The sequence below is a fragment of the Talpa occidentalis genome, unplaced genomic scaffold, assembly GCF_014898055.3.
Source record: "Talpa occidentalis isolate TD23 unplaced genomic scaffold, MPIMG_talOcc4v2.1 talOcc4.4, whole genome shotgun sequence".
Taxonomy (NCBI): Eukaryota; Metazoa; Chordata; class Mammalia; order Eulipotyphla; family Talpidae; genus Talpa; species Talpa occidentalis.
In genome coordinates, this window is record NW_023604295.1 from 116,398,896 (window position 1) to 116,414,869 (window position 15,974).

A 15,974-nucleotide genomic window follows, 5' to 3' on the forward strand; every position below is an offset into this window, starting at 1 on the left:
CAGCATGCTCTAGTTAAGCAAAGGAGTGGTGAAGAGAAGGACAAGCCATTCCAGAGTGCTGAACAAGAGCTCCTCATGGCCAACAAACATGAAAGGCACAAAGTAGCTCTAACAAGATACATCTGAAGTGTGAGACTGTACCTCTAAGTCACCTACAGTGTTATAAACCAAAGTTACCTCAAAAAATTCAATAAAAATATAATAAAAAGAAAATATATTTTTTAAAAAAAAAAGAGAAGAAAAAGAAGGGAAAACTTAAACCACTAATTAATGTTCCAAAAGTCAACTATGGACACCTAGAAGGCAAGGGTTGTCTTTTCGTTAGCAGGTATGTTCTTGTTGATGCTGACAGTTCTATCTAGAATAAGAATTGCTGTTGGTTGTTTTCCTTATACAATGCCCTTTGTTCCATTAGTCTCAAACTCAACCAAGGAGGTTATAGTTTTGATAAAATACTATCTTGCTTACGCATATTTAGTATTCATACCTTTCTTGGAACTGTTATTAGAAAGGTTATCACATTCTACCATTCTGAGCTTCTTGGAGACTATTTACAGCAAAAAAATTGGACCCATAGGACATAGGGTTTTGACTCAACATGTCAGGATTTTGAACAATCGGCAATAAAAACATTAGCAGCAATGTTGCTATATACCTTGATTAACACACCACTGAGCTGTGAAGATAACTTCAAGAAATCAGAGAATACATAATAAAAATTTTGATTTCAAAGCAAAATATTTGGACACTGAGTCAGCCATCATAAGAAAATCTTATCTTGCTCATTGTTGGCGGTCTTATATTCAGACTATTAATCATTTGAAGAACAACAATCCAAGCAGAAAATGTGCTGAGAGTTCTCAAAATAGCATGGATGCAATAGGGGAATTCATTATTGTGTGTAGTGATTACACTTTTTTTTCATTAATTAAAAAATGAATAAATTTACCAGTCAAATGTACTACATTATATATTACTTTAATTTTCTTAAATTAAAACCATCCGTAGAGGAAATTTGAAGCTGGACTTTGGTCAATCATACTTGCTAGCTTGTCACAGGACAATCGTCTGTTCTTCAGAAACAATGTAACCTGCTAATGGTAGCCGAAAGTGGGGGGCTAGGTAAAATGAGATTTTTTCCCCCTGCTTCACTCATATAACTTGAAGATTATAGAATGTAGTTTTTAAAGGTCAAAATGAATTGCTAATTAAGTTGAGGCATTTCAAATTAGCAAATAAAACTGCTACTCAGAATAATGACTAAGGAGTAATTAATCATATAGGACAAAATGGCAGCAAAGTAAAGGCAGCAGTAAAATTACTTTTTAACTAGTTGCTACAGAGCCTTCAGATGATGTTACCAAGAAGATTAGATATCAATTCCATTCCTTTCTCTTTCGATATCCTTTTAAAAACAGTGTTTGATATTTTCCTAGGAATATTCAAATCAAGGCAGATGTTTAGCTCTTATAGGTTTTCAGCTATATGGACTAGCTGTGATTCTTCCCTCCATTTTTTGCTCAACATATGAAGGAATAAAGGGTTGCATTATCACAGGCATAATGCTAAATCCCCTCTAATCTGTAAATCCAAATCACTGATAGATTTTTGGCATTTTAACTATTACAATACAAAATTACTTAACCAATTCTTGAAAATAAATATTGACTTCCCCTTTGAGAATGAGTGCTTTAAAATCTCCTTAACAAAATAGGTTGGTTTTGCTTCTAAGTACCCTTTTGTTTCCTGAGGTACCATATTTACCAGACTTGAGCTTGATGCTCTCAATTCATGCTGAGACTCTGAGTATTTCATTTTCCATTAACATATTTATATATTAAATTAAAATCAAATTTAGCAACATGAATATTACAATGAAATATCCAGATATTTAATTTGACATGCATATCATAAGCTAGAAAACAAACTAAGGCAGCACTTATACAGAGATTTATATACTTGCCATTTATTAATTAGCTAGATCACACCACAAACCTGAGGTAGTTTAAGCACGGCTTCAGTATGAATAAATTAGGTAAGAAGCAGAAAATGGGGAAAAAAATGTGTCCCTACAATAATGTATTGATTAGACCCTTCCTATCTGGTCACAAAAGAACAATCAATTACCTGAACAAGTTGGGCAAACAATGACTATTTAGTTTGGATGGAATGTAGAGAGGCTAGGTCTATTATTACTTGACAGTTTAGAAAGCTATCTTCTTACTGGAGTTCTAATATCTTACTGGAAATATCCCTTTCAATGATGAACTTTGGAAGAGATGTGGACCCCCACTTCCTCTCCGGATCCCTGCCCCAGGGCTTAAATTTCCTTATGGAAATGAAAGTATTAGCATTTGTCATTTATCTCATCTTTTTCCTATCTTTGCTGATTGGTCTAATTAGCTCACTTCAATAGAAAAGTTAGGGAAAAAAACCTCTTGCAGTTTCAATTTATGTTTATATGTCATCTAAGAGGCAAGTAGAAAACAAATCCTATGCTTTTGTGGTTAAGCAATCACAGATGAGTGTTTTATTGCTACTTTTATCAGCGAAAGGGATCACTGTAGTTTTCTCTACTTAGCAGATTGCTTTATGATCATATTTATCAGTGCACTGGGCTGCAGAGACGATATATAATGAAAGCTCATTAATTCGGTTTCACTACCATGACATTTGTGGCTACTGGCACAGGTGCTATCCTAAAGCTTACCTCTCTATTCTTTAAAAGAAAAACTCTTCACAAGCTGAATGAATTGCATGACCAGGACTGTAGGAGTCTTCTCTATAAGAAGATATAGACTATTTTGCCCACTAAGCAAGGATCCTATTAAATACAAAAATGTCACTTTACTATAAGGAGGCTATGAGTCATGTGCATTATGTTAATTTTGAATCATTTTTCCCTCATTGGAACAAAACTTCAAATGGGCAGTACTTGGTTAGTTTAGTTGACATTACTACAAGTATATACACATTAAATATCATTCATGGAATAGTCTCACTCTTTCAGAGTTTTTTCCCTCATTTCCCTGTACTAAGATTTATAGGAATTCCCTGAATTTTTCCTCTTCTCTCCCAACATCTCTGTGGTAGTCAGGTGTCCCTTCCAGAACAGCCCCATAATGGCCTCCAGATCTGTGTGGGTCACTTCTCTGCCACCAAAATTAATTTAGCTTTGCAAGTATTTACTTTTCATTCTCACTCCCAATTGTTCATGAAAATTAGACAGTAAAATAGAACCTAATTTAACAAACATTCATACAAAAAAACACCACCACCACCAGCCAGCTTCCTAAATACAGTTCTTTGCATTTAAGACTTTCCCCAGTTAAAGCATACTCACAGGCCCTTATTGCTTAAAGCTCAAAATTGGCACCTCCACAGTACACTGGACTGATGATTTCCCTTGTCTGCACAGGCAAAAATAAAGAAAGAAAATTGATAACCAAGAAAACCCTCTGGCAGGGTATTCACTTGACAGTTGGCCAATGAGCAGTGGTATTTAAATCTAGAACTCTGAAATACTTGTGTATTTAGCTAATTATTTTTTCTTTAATTTTATCTTTAGAGAGTGGGCCATGGTCTTTCTGTAAAGCAAAAGACATCTATGTTCATAGACTTGTCTCTGTCAGGTTGTTTAAAAGATATGTGAGAGTATAACTTTACTCACTCAATACAAGTAGAAACAAAGACATTTTTTTCTTTTCTTTTCTTTTACTTGACAGTGCTTATTTTACAGCAGAATTGACAAATAAAGCCTTATTTTACACATTCAAAGAAAAGTCATCATTGGAGGTTTGTAGCTCTCTAGTGTGCTTTCCAAACAGCAAAACAGGTTGGCTGCTTCCCATCCAACCCAACTCCCCTCCTGGGACAGCTTGTGGCTGGGTGACTCCTTCCCTCTGCAGGCACTAGAGACAGGCAACCCTGGTCCCTTCTGATGGAGTCCTCCCCAAGGGAATGGAGCCACATTTCAAATACCTTAATAACAACACTGTGCATTTCTAAGTTGCTTCATTTATTGCTTACTGAGTTGTAACCACCGCAGTTCTCTGTGGAAAAACAATAGACATTCAGAAAATCCTGACACCAGGAGATCAAGTGCCTGTGGTCACAATGGTCAAAGCGCAACGCCAGCCAGATGCCAGCTGGACACGCAAAGCATCATGAATAGACGTTAAATGTCTGGCTTTGTAGGCAGCCTGCAGGAACATCAAATCCAGTCACAATGGAGAAGAATGAAACCTAGAAAAAGAGTTTTACCATTTACACTCAGAAACGTTCTCCATTAGTGAGTAAGTTTACAGGTCTGCCATACTGACCAGTTGTGTTCTTTCCAAAGTGATTGAATCTTGACAAGCAAGAAGACTTCAGCGAAGAACAGAGGAAATAAGGAATCTCACTGTATCCAAGACTGTCATTTCTTCAGAATTTGCTCCCTTCTTTCCAATTCATCAGTGCCCAACATTACAGTCCACCATTCAGGTCAACTTCATAAGAAATACTCATTTATTTCCAACTCATTCTGGGATTTATCCCTCTTCTTTTGGGAAAACATTTCATCAAGGTCAACTGCTGTTAAAACGTTTTTGCCTAAGAGGATCATCATGCAGGCAAACTAATTCTTTTCCTAAGCTATTATTTTGGCAGCTTGCAATGAGGACTTGGCTTAACCTTGAGAAACTGTTCTTTGAATGATTAGAAAAAATGGATGAGGATTCTCTCTTTATTTACCTTCTTCATTCTGATGGTTCAGAGAGCAAACCTGGTTCACATTTAGATGGTGAAATGAGAAGTTTTGGTATTTGTGTCCATTATGTATCTTCTACTAAGAGAGATTTATCTGGTTCTATGGAAGTTGCCACCAATCAAGTTCTATATGATGAAAAAATAATCTGAATAGAGGTGGTTTATATCACAATCATCAAAGATTTCATAGAATAAACTCTATGTGGAAGAAATCTAGAATGAATGGAAAATTAAGATTGTTCCATTGTCTTGAATGATGTTCCCACTGTTTGCTATAGGATTATAACTTAGAACTTGTGCTAAATATATGATCAGGAAAGAATTTTAAAAATCCATCCAAATATTATAACTTACCATAAAATCAAAAAGAAAGAAAGCAAGCTCATTCATTTTCCAAAGCTAAGATTAGTCATATGTTAATCTGTGAATCCTCATAAGAAATGTTCATTGTCTAAGAAAGAATCCTCCTCTGGTGGTTGATAAGCAATTCTCCGCGGCAGAGAAATCCTGGTTTTTTTTCACATCTCTTGATTGATGTTTTCACTACTTATTCTTCAGGCTATAAGACAGAAGGAAACACAGTCTTACCTTCTTTCATAATTACCTCTCTCTCTCTCTCTCTCTCTCTCTCTTTTCCCTTCCCACCCTTCACATCACTTTAGCCATGAAATTAAAATAAATCTGAGTTTATATGGTGAATCTTTTAAGTTCTAAATAATCTGTGTATATAACTCAATTATCAATATATCTGTATGTAGGCAGAGGAAAATATATAATATTATACTGCCATTTCAGATACTAAGTTAATTCCAAATTAATTAATTCCAAATTAATTAATTAAATTAATTAATTCCAAAGGTTTTTAAAATGAAAATAATAAAGGGATTCTTATTTAAGGAATACTGTATATACCCATCTTTAAGTTTTGATTATAACTACTAGTAAAAGCCCCTTGTGGGGAAGGAAGAATGACTTTATAACTTTAGATTTCAATATTACAAATTCATTCTCAATTCATTCTATATTTTCCCTCTTAAGAAAAACTGCTTCTGGTTTTACTCTCAAAAAGTACTGATTTAAACCAAACATAGAACCAACTTTTAAAGGGCTGTAGTCTTGTTTTCCTTTATGGTAAGAAGACACTACCACTTAGAGTATACATGCTATGTGTCAAGAATTCACATTTACTTTCCATTGTAATTTAAGCCGAAAACCATCTTGAATGTGGATTGCATTTTTTCCTCTTTCTAAAGGTGAGAACACTGAGGCTCAAATTGGCTAAGTTAATGGCACAAAGGTTAAACAGCTAAGCCCTGTGAAAGATCAGAATCAGAAGACAAAATTACCTGTGGACATTATCTGAGGGGATTTCACTCATGCTATTGATGATGTCTTCTGACTCAATGAGGCTGTCAAAGCAGCATCTTCTAGCAGCTGGTAATTAGTTCTGGAGCAGGTTAGAATACTTGTGTAGTTGTTCCTATCCCTCATCACCAAGGTTTAAATGTCTTAGTGCAAATATTGTAGATGAAAATTCACAAGGTACAAAGGAAAACTCTATCACTAACTAGAGAAACACAGCCTAGCTTTAAAGTTTACTTTCTAAGAAAAAGTACTAACATAGAATAGTCTTAGAATCTCGAAAGGAATTTGAATGCTGTTGGTCTAATTCAGACAAAAACGAGGGATACCACATGCATTTTTTTTTTTTTTGTAAATAGCTTTGGAAGTTGGCCTTGGTATAACCCTGGTAGTCACAGTCATTGTCACTAAAAGGCACAGTCATTGTCACTAAAAGAAAAATCATCTTCTAATATGGTGTATTCAATGTTTGCCAATGTCCGCTCATGACCTATGGAAATTCTACAGTCTTTGTCATCTTCATGAATTAATGGGACATAATGATTGGGAGTTTTCACTGAGCAAACAAGTGTAATGTCATTGTTATAACTGCAAAGATGAATACCTTTTAAATTAAAATTAGTTTGAAGTGCAGCATTGCCATGTAATAAGAAGGTGACGAAACACACTGCAGTTAAGCAGCCTTTAGTCATGAATATATCGTTAGAGGAAACTAGGAGAATTTTATTTTACTATAATTTTTTTACTTATAGTAAAAGTGGAATATTAAGAACTTAATCCTATAATGAGGAAAAATACCACACTCTTTCTTTTTATAGTTAGAATAATTAGTCAGATCTTTTCTGAACCCCTGGAAGTAATAACAAATCAAAATGCCTTTTGATTCCTTATAGCTTTTATAATTATTCATCCGTTACTGTTATTATTGCTGGAAAGGCACTCTCATATTTTAGTCAGCATCTCATTTGATACAAAAGAACATGGAAAATTTTACTGCTATTAATAAATATGCAGTCACCCAATCCAAAAAGAAAATTCCTTTTTATCTGAGAGATAAGTTGCATAATTCATGTATTTTCATAAATTTCTTTAAATAGAAAATTGAAGAAAGTCATAGGGAGAAAGAATACATTACATAGTTTCCATTTGTGGTGTGGGACAGTCCTTATTCTCAGCATCTTAAATTTGATTTGATTTCAAGAGACAATTTCAAATTCCTAGTATACATACCAATCACACTCAGAGATCACTTTATTTTTGATGGATAGCATCATAAAAATGATGACAACCTGTCCTTATTTCACTTCTAGAAAAAAAAAAAATGTAACTGAAGGTTACCAGGAATTTCATGGGGCTATGGGGTTAGAATGCAGTTCAAAAAATGGAGAATGATGGGAAATGGTTAATTTCATTGCCGTCCAGAATGAGAAGTTTCCATGTCAGGAAAGTAAACACCACTCCCTGCCAGAGCTCTTGCTGCACAGAGGAACATGGTGACCTGCAGAAAAGGCCTGGCCTTCCACACCCCCAGTCAGATGGGAATCATACCTGCCGGATCAGCTAAGAAAAACAGCTCCGTTGTATTGCCCACCATTTTCCCCATTCTGAACTAGAAGATCTAGAGAGGGGATGCTTTGGACTGGGCATGAGAAGAAAGTCTTTTGTAGTCTGGAAAGGACTTCTGAATACTTAAAAGGAGTCTAAAATACTGAAATTAGGGCCTCTCTGGTGGTGCAAGGGGTTAAGCACCGCACTATGAAGCAATCCACAGCCTCTGCAACATTTCAGTTCCCAGCCAGCCGGCCAGAGAGTGGCCCACATGGTGCAGCAGACCTCCCCTGTCTCGCCCGCTGCTCCCCTCAGCAGTGTATTTCAGTCAGTCTGCCTGTTCTGTTCCCCACGCTGTGGTGAATCCTCTACCCCCTACATCTCTGGTCTGTACCCCAGCTCTTGTATGCATAAATAAATAAATCTAAAAAAAAAATACTGAAATTAAACTGTCATCATTGCAAACGACCACAAATGTTATGCCGTTCTCCTAAGATAGCATCACGGGGAAAGGGCTAGAGAGAACAGTTCTGACCAAGTGAGTTTGAAGGCAACAACTAAAGAAATATTAAATGGTTCATTTATTCCACCCTGAATTATAATGGCTTGATAATCCAATTAAAAAAAAAAAACAAAACAAAAAAACAAAGCAGAACATCCTCAGCCATTGTCAAGCATTGTATCTGACAGCCAAGTGGCAAGTTACAGTGACATGAAAAGAAAAATTGCAAACCAATGCTTGTGTAAAATAATGTGGCCAGAATTTGTTACATGAAGGGGAGTTTGTCCCAGACATTTTCCAAAAGCATGCTGCTAAATAGTTACAACTTAGTGTTTTTTTTTTTTTTTTAAAGATTTATTTATTTATTTATACAAGCACTGGGAACAGTCAGAAGCACGAGATTTCACCAGAGCCAGAGCGGGGAGCAGAACAGGCAGAGGGACCAAAGACACTGCTGAGGGGAACAACGGGCGGCAGAAGAGGTCTGCGTGCCATGTGGGACCCTCGCTGGTGGCCGGGGATCAAACCAGCGCTGCAGAGGCTACAGGCAGCTTCGCAGCCCAGCGCTCAACCGCTGCACCACTGGAGAGGCCCAGTTACAACTTTGAACGTGTTCTAACTGCTTGCTGTACACCAATGACCTGTTATCTTTCTCAATTTATTAAGATAGTACAAGGATAAATGAAATTAAGTTATATTTCTAAAACTAAACATCTCCTAATTTCTATACTTTCTTTGCTTGCATTCTCTAACAAATAAGGTAGAAACTTAGGGTTTTTCTAGCCTTGTTGCTTTTTTCCCCTTACCCACTAATTAATCACAAATCTTATTTCCTATTTCACTCTGAAATATGTCATGTCCTCTGCAGTCCCCATGATCAGCTAGCCCAGGTCTTTGACGTTACACCAATTTTCTATCTGCATCTCTGCAAATTCTGCTGCTTCATCACTTGGGCTGCCATGCTGCACTAGGTTATCATCACCGAATGGAGAAAACACAAACATTGTTTTATAACACACGAAGGTCATCTGTGCTTGACCTTTGCCTTCCCCTCCAGCCCCATCCTTTTATCAGTCACTCCCCATAATTACTCTTAGCTCCCAATCGCAAAGATTTACCAGAAGTTTCTGGACATGCTAAGCCATGACATGTGTCTATAGCTTGCACAGGCTCTTCTTTCTGCCTGGGAACTCATCCTGTACCTTTTACTTGTTCAGCTCCTCACATCCCTCCTAATGGCAGAATATTTTCTCAAGACATCCTTTCTTGAACTTACCTAACAAAATGTATTCTGAAAAGTATTTTGAGCAGCCACTTGGGAGTGGGGAACAAAAGTACAAGAAAATGCCCAAAGTACAGGAAGTGATTGGGAGCTGCTGTGCTTAAGACAATGGGTGCAATGTACTTTGCCTCTGAGAAGAGTGACTGGCAGGGGAAAGAGAAGGATTGGGGGGAAAAGAAAGAGATCATAGAGGCAGGGATGGGGCATGGAGGGAATGGAACCAAGATGACAGCTTTATTCTGTGCTGGGTGTTTCTCTGTGTTATGCCCAAATCTTTCATATTTGTCTACACAAATAAATACTTGCAAAGTGTTTATTATTAGTGCAACTACTATATTTATATAGTCTCTGATTGATATTGGGGAGGGAGGAGAAACACACCGAGTTATTGGAGAAGAAAGATGCAAAAAGTCCACAAAACATTTGGAATTAAATTGCAGGTAGGACAGTGGATCCTAACAGGTTTTTGCAAAATCTGTTGGGTTGTCTGAAGCTAACCCAAGACAACAGGAAATGAAATGGGATTCAATTGTCATCTATGACATCTGGGTAACACACAATGAATTAATCCAAATCCTTCTAGAAAAACACTCCTATAACTACCATGAATTGAGAAGTAATTGAAGAAAATTCAGGCTAATTCAGAGAAAAATCACATAATGTGACATTCAAGAAATTATGAATATTCAAAAGTATAGAATATTTAAAATGAATGCAGCTCTATCATTTCCTAATACACATAGACTATGGAAGTTGACAAGAACTGTTTGTTATTAATTTACCAAAACACCTAAGAAAAAACAAGGCTCCTCTGCTTATATGGAATTTTCATTGTTTATATGCAAATGAATGCTCTTGAGGTACTTGTGAACAATTTATTCCTTCAAGAAAGCAAATATTCTCTTTATAATCTTGTTTACTGTATTCATTTGCTTTGCAAAACATTTATCATAAAATCACAAAATAATGAAATGTTAGAGGCAGAAGGGACACCAGGGACCATGTAGGGAAATCCACCATCCATTTTACAGAGGAGAGAGTTTGATGGAGCTCCTGACACATCCACCCACACTCAGCATTCCTGAGGCATCATGCACTCTCATACATCCTGAGTTCCTTTATTCGGGGGACTCCATTCCTCCATTATAGTGTGTTTAGAGTAGCTACAGTATATTTCCACCATCTCAAGGTGTTCTAATAGAGAGTGTTAGACTAAGCCATCAAAAGAAAATGAAATCAGATATGTTTTGAAATGTAAATCAGAGCTCTATAAAAAAGTTGATAGCCATGCAAAATCCTTTAAATTTCTCCTTAAATAAAGTGAAATGGAGAAAAATATTATACATATTTGATACAGAGATTGACCACTCTTATATTAAAATAATCTGTTGTCTCTTAGACATTTTAGTGACCCTAAGCTGAGGGAGCAGGCGAGGGGCAAATGTCTAGACTCTTGATATAGTTTTTCACCCCAGCTCATGTGCAAATATCCTGGGCTATATGTCTTTTACTAATCTGGAGGCCAGCGATACCAGTTGATTCCTATTATGCCCAGTTTAGCAATTACAAATGTGGGAAGCCACTCCCCCAAACTGACCCTGGGCAGACGGAAGCTGAAAGTGGTGAAGAAGAGCAGTAGAAACAAAGGCAAGAGTTGGCAGAAGCACGTGTTGGAGTCCTTGGTGAGGTCAGAGAGAAGAGAAGGGAAGGACTGGGGAGTGAAGTAACAAAGACTAAAAATAAACATTGTGTGAGGAAGACTGTTGAAAAGGAAACTGGAAAATATGGTGGGATAGGATAGAGGAGAAGCAGGAAGCTGAAGGAGGAAGTGGCGTTTGTGCCAATACAGGAGCCCCTGGGGATCCGGGAGGACCTTGGTTCCTGGGTTGGTCTGTTGGTAGTAAGAGTATGACTAATATCATAATGCCATGTTCATTATACAAACTATTTGCAAATAACAAATTTAAACTTTCAAATAACAAGATATTTGTCAATTATGTTATTGTCAAACTCCCAAAACATTAGGTGACAAGAGGTGAACTCAGAAAGAGCACTAAAGTAGTATCCAGGGCTCTATGTAATGACTACATTCCCAGTGGCACTTCATCTTCCCAAACCTCAAGTTCCACATCTATTCAATGGAGAAATAGAATGAGGCATAATCTAGATCCCCTTCACTTTCAACATGCTGAAACACTGTGCCCTGACCAAGGTCACTGTAACAGACTCGATCCGTGAAGTCATTCAATTCCAAAGTCAGCCGTTTTCTGTCAGCCCACCTAAATTATCAGAAACTCTAAAATGACAAATTCACAGAGAGAGAGATTCTATACTGGCTTTTTTTGCCTTCAGGCTCAGAGTTTATTTCCTAACCAGCACCAATGACAAACACAGCCAAAACTTTCAGCAGCTGTCCAAGTACACTACTGAAAGCTGTCAGAACATTTTGCAAACAGAGACAAACTCTATTTTATAAATGTGCTGATAGGCCAAGGGAGAGGGTGAGAAAGTGAGTATGAACTCAGGGACAGTCTCTGGGAGACAATGATCTAGAGAGGCATCATCCAGGGCACCCTGGTGCAGACCAAAACAAAACACTTTCTACCAAGGGCAGCAGTGCCTGCAGCATCTATGGCAGGCAAATGCAATAACTGGAGACAATTCAGTCACATCTAGGAACCATCCACTAAATTTTCCAGCCCACTCTAAATCACTCTACCCTCCATACTGCCCCGGTAGGACATTCATGATGCAGAATGAGATATATTGGTGCAGAGTTGGAGTCCCTTGACACCATCTAAATCATTTAACCAATAGCAAATGGCTTACCTTTCTGAGTCCCAGTCCCCTTATCTCTAAATTGGAGATAAGACATCTGTTATATAGGACTTTTGTGAGAAATATATGGGTTAATGAAAGCCTTTTGTAAATTGTAAATTTTATGGTAAAGCTATTCAAATGCAAATTATAACTTTACATGATAATAAGACTTGACTGCTCCTTAAAGGCTATTTTATGCATTTTAATTGAGATCATGTAGCAGGGATATTATATTAGCTAACTATAGCATTAATAGCAATTTGCTTACATGATAAATCTGTAGCACTATGGACTCCAAGTGTTCAAAGGTTTGAATCTAATATATTTGAACTATTGGAAATAAGATATTTGTCTGCCTGGGAGATACTAAAAATGTTGGCTACATTTTTGGCAGTAAAGAACAGCAAAGGGCAAGAAAAACAGTGGTGGAGGAACGAAGAAGAGCAGAGATGCACAGGGAAGGTTTCATGTATACATGGGAGAGGCTGTTAAAATATATTACCACCTCAACTTGATCAGCACTAATGAACTTGGTGATCTGAGATTTTCAAGCAAAGTGTTAAAGGTGCCATCTGGCTTCCTCTTACTGTCTGATCAATTGAAGGAAGAACTGTTAAACAAAAGGAAATCAAGGCTTGATGATTTCGAAAATTGTCGGTCTCTCTGGACAGCAACAAATGCTAAAATTAAGAAATGGCTTCCAGGAAGTGGCCTTCAGAAATGGCTGTCAGGAAAATGTGTTCTAGAGATAAAGCTGCATAACCCCTGGTTAAGATTTCAAAAAGATTCCAAGTTCAGGCTGGTGTCATCTCACACAGGGACCTTTAAAGAGGTTGAGAATGTGGCTCAGGTCTTCCTGAGGGACCCCCAGGGACAGTACCACTAGGAAGTGCAAGGGCATAGTCTCAGTCATCTCCACAGTTAGAGAAAGGCTTTTCTCAAAGAGATTTGTGGGTGTGGATTTTTTCCTAAAGCAGTGAACTCCAACAAGATTCACAGAGATCCCACAAAGCTTTTGAGAAAATGATATTAGCAAAAACACTGATGGAAAGGAATAGAGACAGTGCAAAATGAAAAGATGCCAGGAGACCCCAGAAACTTTACAGGCAGGATGGAAGCCAAGTGTAATTCTTGGGCGCAAACATGCACTCACTTTCATGAAGAAGGATGCATGACTCAGAGAGCAGACCAAGGTAAACTGCTGCTGAAATGGCTTCCAAAGATCCCTGCACCCTGGTATCCAAGTCCTGGGGTGAAGAACTCCCGTAGAGCCTAGGCCACAGCTGGCACTTTGTTATTAACAAACAGAACATAAATGGTTGAGATTTCTGTCTTATTCCCACACCCCCTTTTGGTGGCTTGTTCAGCTTGTGAACTATATGTTATGAGATGCCCATACCCAGAAATGCCTCTGGCCAGTAGTTTTCAAGGGATTGAGACTCTCATTGCTACAATTTTGAGGTGCCAAGTTCTACCCAGTCATTTGAGTGACATTGGACACTGGTTCATCTGTAGTAGAGTCTTGATTGAAGCCCTAAGAGAAATCAAGAGCTGGAAAACCCAGGCAAGCCATCCTGGATTCTCCACCCACAGGTACTGTGTGATAATAAATGTTCTTTTAAGTCACTAAGTTTAGGTGCAGTTTGTTAAGCAACAACAGATTACTAATGGTCAGAGTTACAGATTGAATTCTCTCCCTTACCCCCAAATTCATATGCAAAGTTTCCAATCCCCAGTACCTCAAAATGTGAGCTGATTTGGAAATAGTCATTGCAGATGCAATTAGCTGAGGTGAGACTACAGGCAGGTGGTCCTCTAATCCAATATGACCTCTCATCATTGAAAGGGGACATTGGAACAAAGAGGAATGTGAAGAGGGGAAACACCATATGAGGGTTGGGGTTTGGCTGCCACAAACCAATGGACTAGTGGAAGTGAGGGCAGAGAACTGCAACAGAGCCTTCCTGTGATAGAACAAATTTCTGTGGTTTAAGTCACTCAGTTTGTGGTACTTTGTTATGACAACCCTGACAAAGTAATATAATTAGTAAATGGGAGGACAAATGCTATTATGAATATCAAGCAGGAGAAAAACCACCAAAGAATGATTTGCTTTGTTCCCAGAAGTCCTCTGAAATGCTGCTACCCCTCCCTAATATCTAGTAAAGGAAACAAAACAAAACAGTGCATGTATCCAAGGCCAGGTGCCTTCACCAAGGGTTCCTTTGATGCAGAAGTTCCAGGGTCAATGTCAGGAGTCACCTAAGTAGATCTACTCCTTGCATATAACCTCCTTCACACACCTCCAAATGGTAAGAGAGGTAGAGTAGCTGACGAAAAACAAAGCAAAGTAAAACCCCAAGACACAGTTAAAAGGAAGGCCGAGGTAAGGAGAACCCACATGCATCTCACTTCTATATAAGTTCATTGCTAGAAAAAATAGAGAAAATCGGATTCCTTCTTGTGTAAATCAATTTACAGCATTCACTGACCTATTTCCAGAACCACAGGTGGAATCACTTTAAAGAGAACAAAAATCCTTCTCTACTATACCACATATATATTTGGGCTCCATGAAAAACAGACCCCAACTCAGCTCTCAATGTGCCCAAATGCCACTTTGACTATCCTAGATATCAAGACCCATCAATTCTCAAGCTCTATATATACTCACTTTCAATTAATAGACAAAAGGAAATTGATTATGTATGGAAAATTCAGGGCTGAAAAACAGACACTGATTAAAATTCATGCCGACTGCTCTCATGCAGGACTGGCATGTCCTGGTGGAGAAGAAAATCCTTTTTTGTTGATTTTGTTAATACTTGAGAAGAAAGACCGAAGAAATGAATTATGTTCCAACGGTCCTCAGAGGGAAGCACCAATTCCTGAGGCAGCATAATTATCTGCTCCCAGGCAGTGACCTTTACTCCCTGATGACAGACAAGGAAGGGAAGTTAGAAGAGGAGCCTAGCTCTCCACCACTGCAGCAAGTGCTCCGCTCCAGGACGATCGCTACAGAAATGTAGGTTATGTGCAGCTCATAAAGCTGCACCAAGGTAGGGCTCAGTGCTGCGCCTGCCAGATCCTCTGAACAGATTCAGACACATCTTGTTACCAGAGGCTTGTCTGAGTAGGATATAATTTTTATTTTTTTAAAAATTTAATGCAGAATACACACCAACTAACATGAAAAATATATGGAAATGTAATCATGATAAGGAGTGACAATTCTCAAGGTGCAGCATTTGCAGTATTTTGATTAACTCCCGTTTCTGAACAGTGAGGCAGCTTATGTGAATAAACAGCAAACTCCAATTAGACATCTGTGTGCGCAATCTGAACGGAACCCTGGTTGGCTCACATGTGTCACCCGTATTCCCAGTTTGGGTGCCTGCCCAATGCAGCCCGGTGTCAGGAAGGAGGTTCCAGTGAGCTCATACAGCACCGGGCATTTAACTCCTGTGAATGTGAAAACCACCATGGTTTTGTGGCTGGGGTTATTTCTTTTCTTTCTTGGCCTCTCACACAGATTTCTTGTGATCAGAATCCCTGGCCAAAATTCAGAGTGGCAACCCCCCGGGCAGAAGCACCTCCCTAATTGTCTGACAGTATTGAACTGGCTATTTAGAAAGAAAGGAAATCAGTGTGGTGAAAGGGATGTGGATCTTGAGACCACACAGGTCTGGATTTGAACTGAAGCTTTGCTAT

General features: G+C 38.2%; 1 protein-coding gene across 8 annotated transcripts in view; it reads right to left on the reverse strand.

Moving 5' to 3' along the window:
* The window catches only part of ZMAT4 (zinc finger matrin-type 4), a 387,418-nt gene that overhangs the window by 24,931 nt on the left and 346,513 nt on the right, over positions 1 to 15,974 (reverse strand). For 7 of the 8 annotated variants that reach the window (XM_054700911.1, XM_054700909.1, XM_054700908.1 and 4 more), the window contains one exon: positions 968 to 5,308. Coding sequence is in view for 1 of the 8 variants with exons in the window: in XM_037526120.2 (XP_037382017.1) it covers positions 5,293 to 5,308 (16 nt within the window). In the remaining 7 variants the exon portion in view is untranslated. Of the gene's footprint in view, positions 1 to 967; positions 5,309 to 15,974 lie in introns of those variants that run through there. The other variant, XR_008553977.1, reaches the window with a different exon arrangement.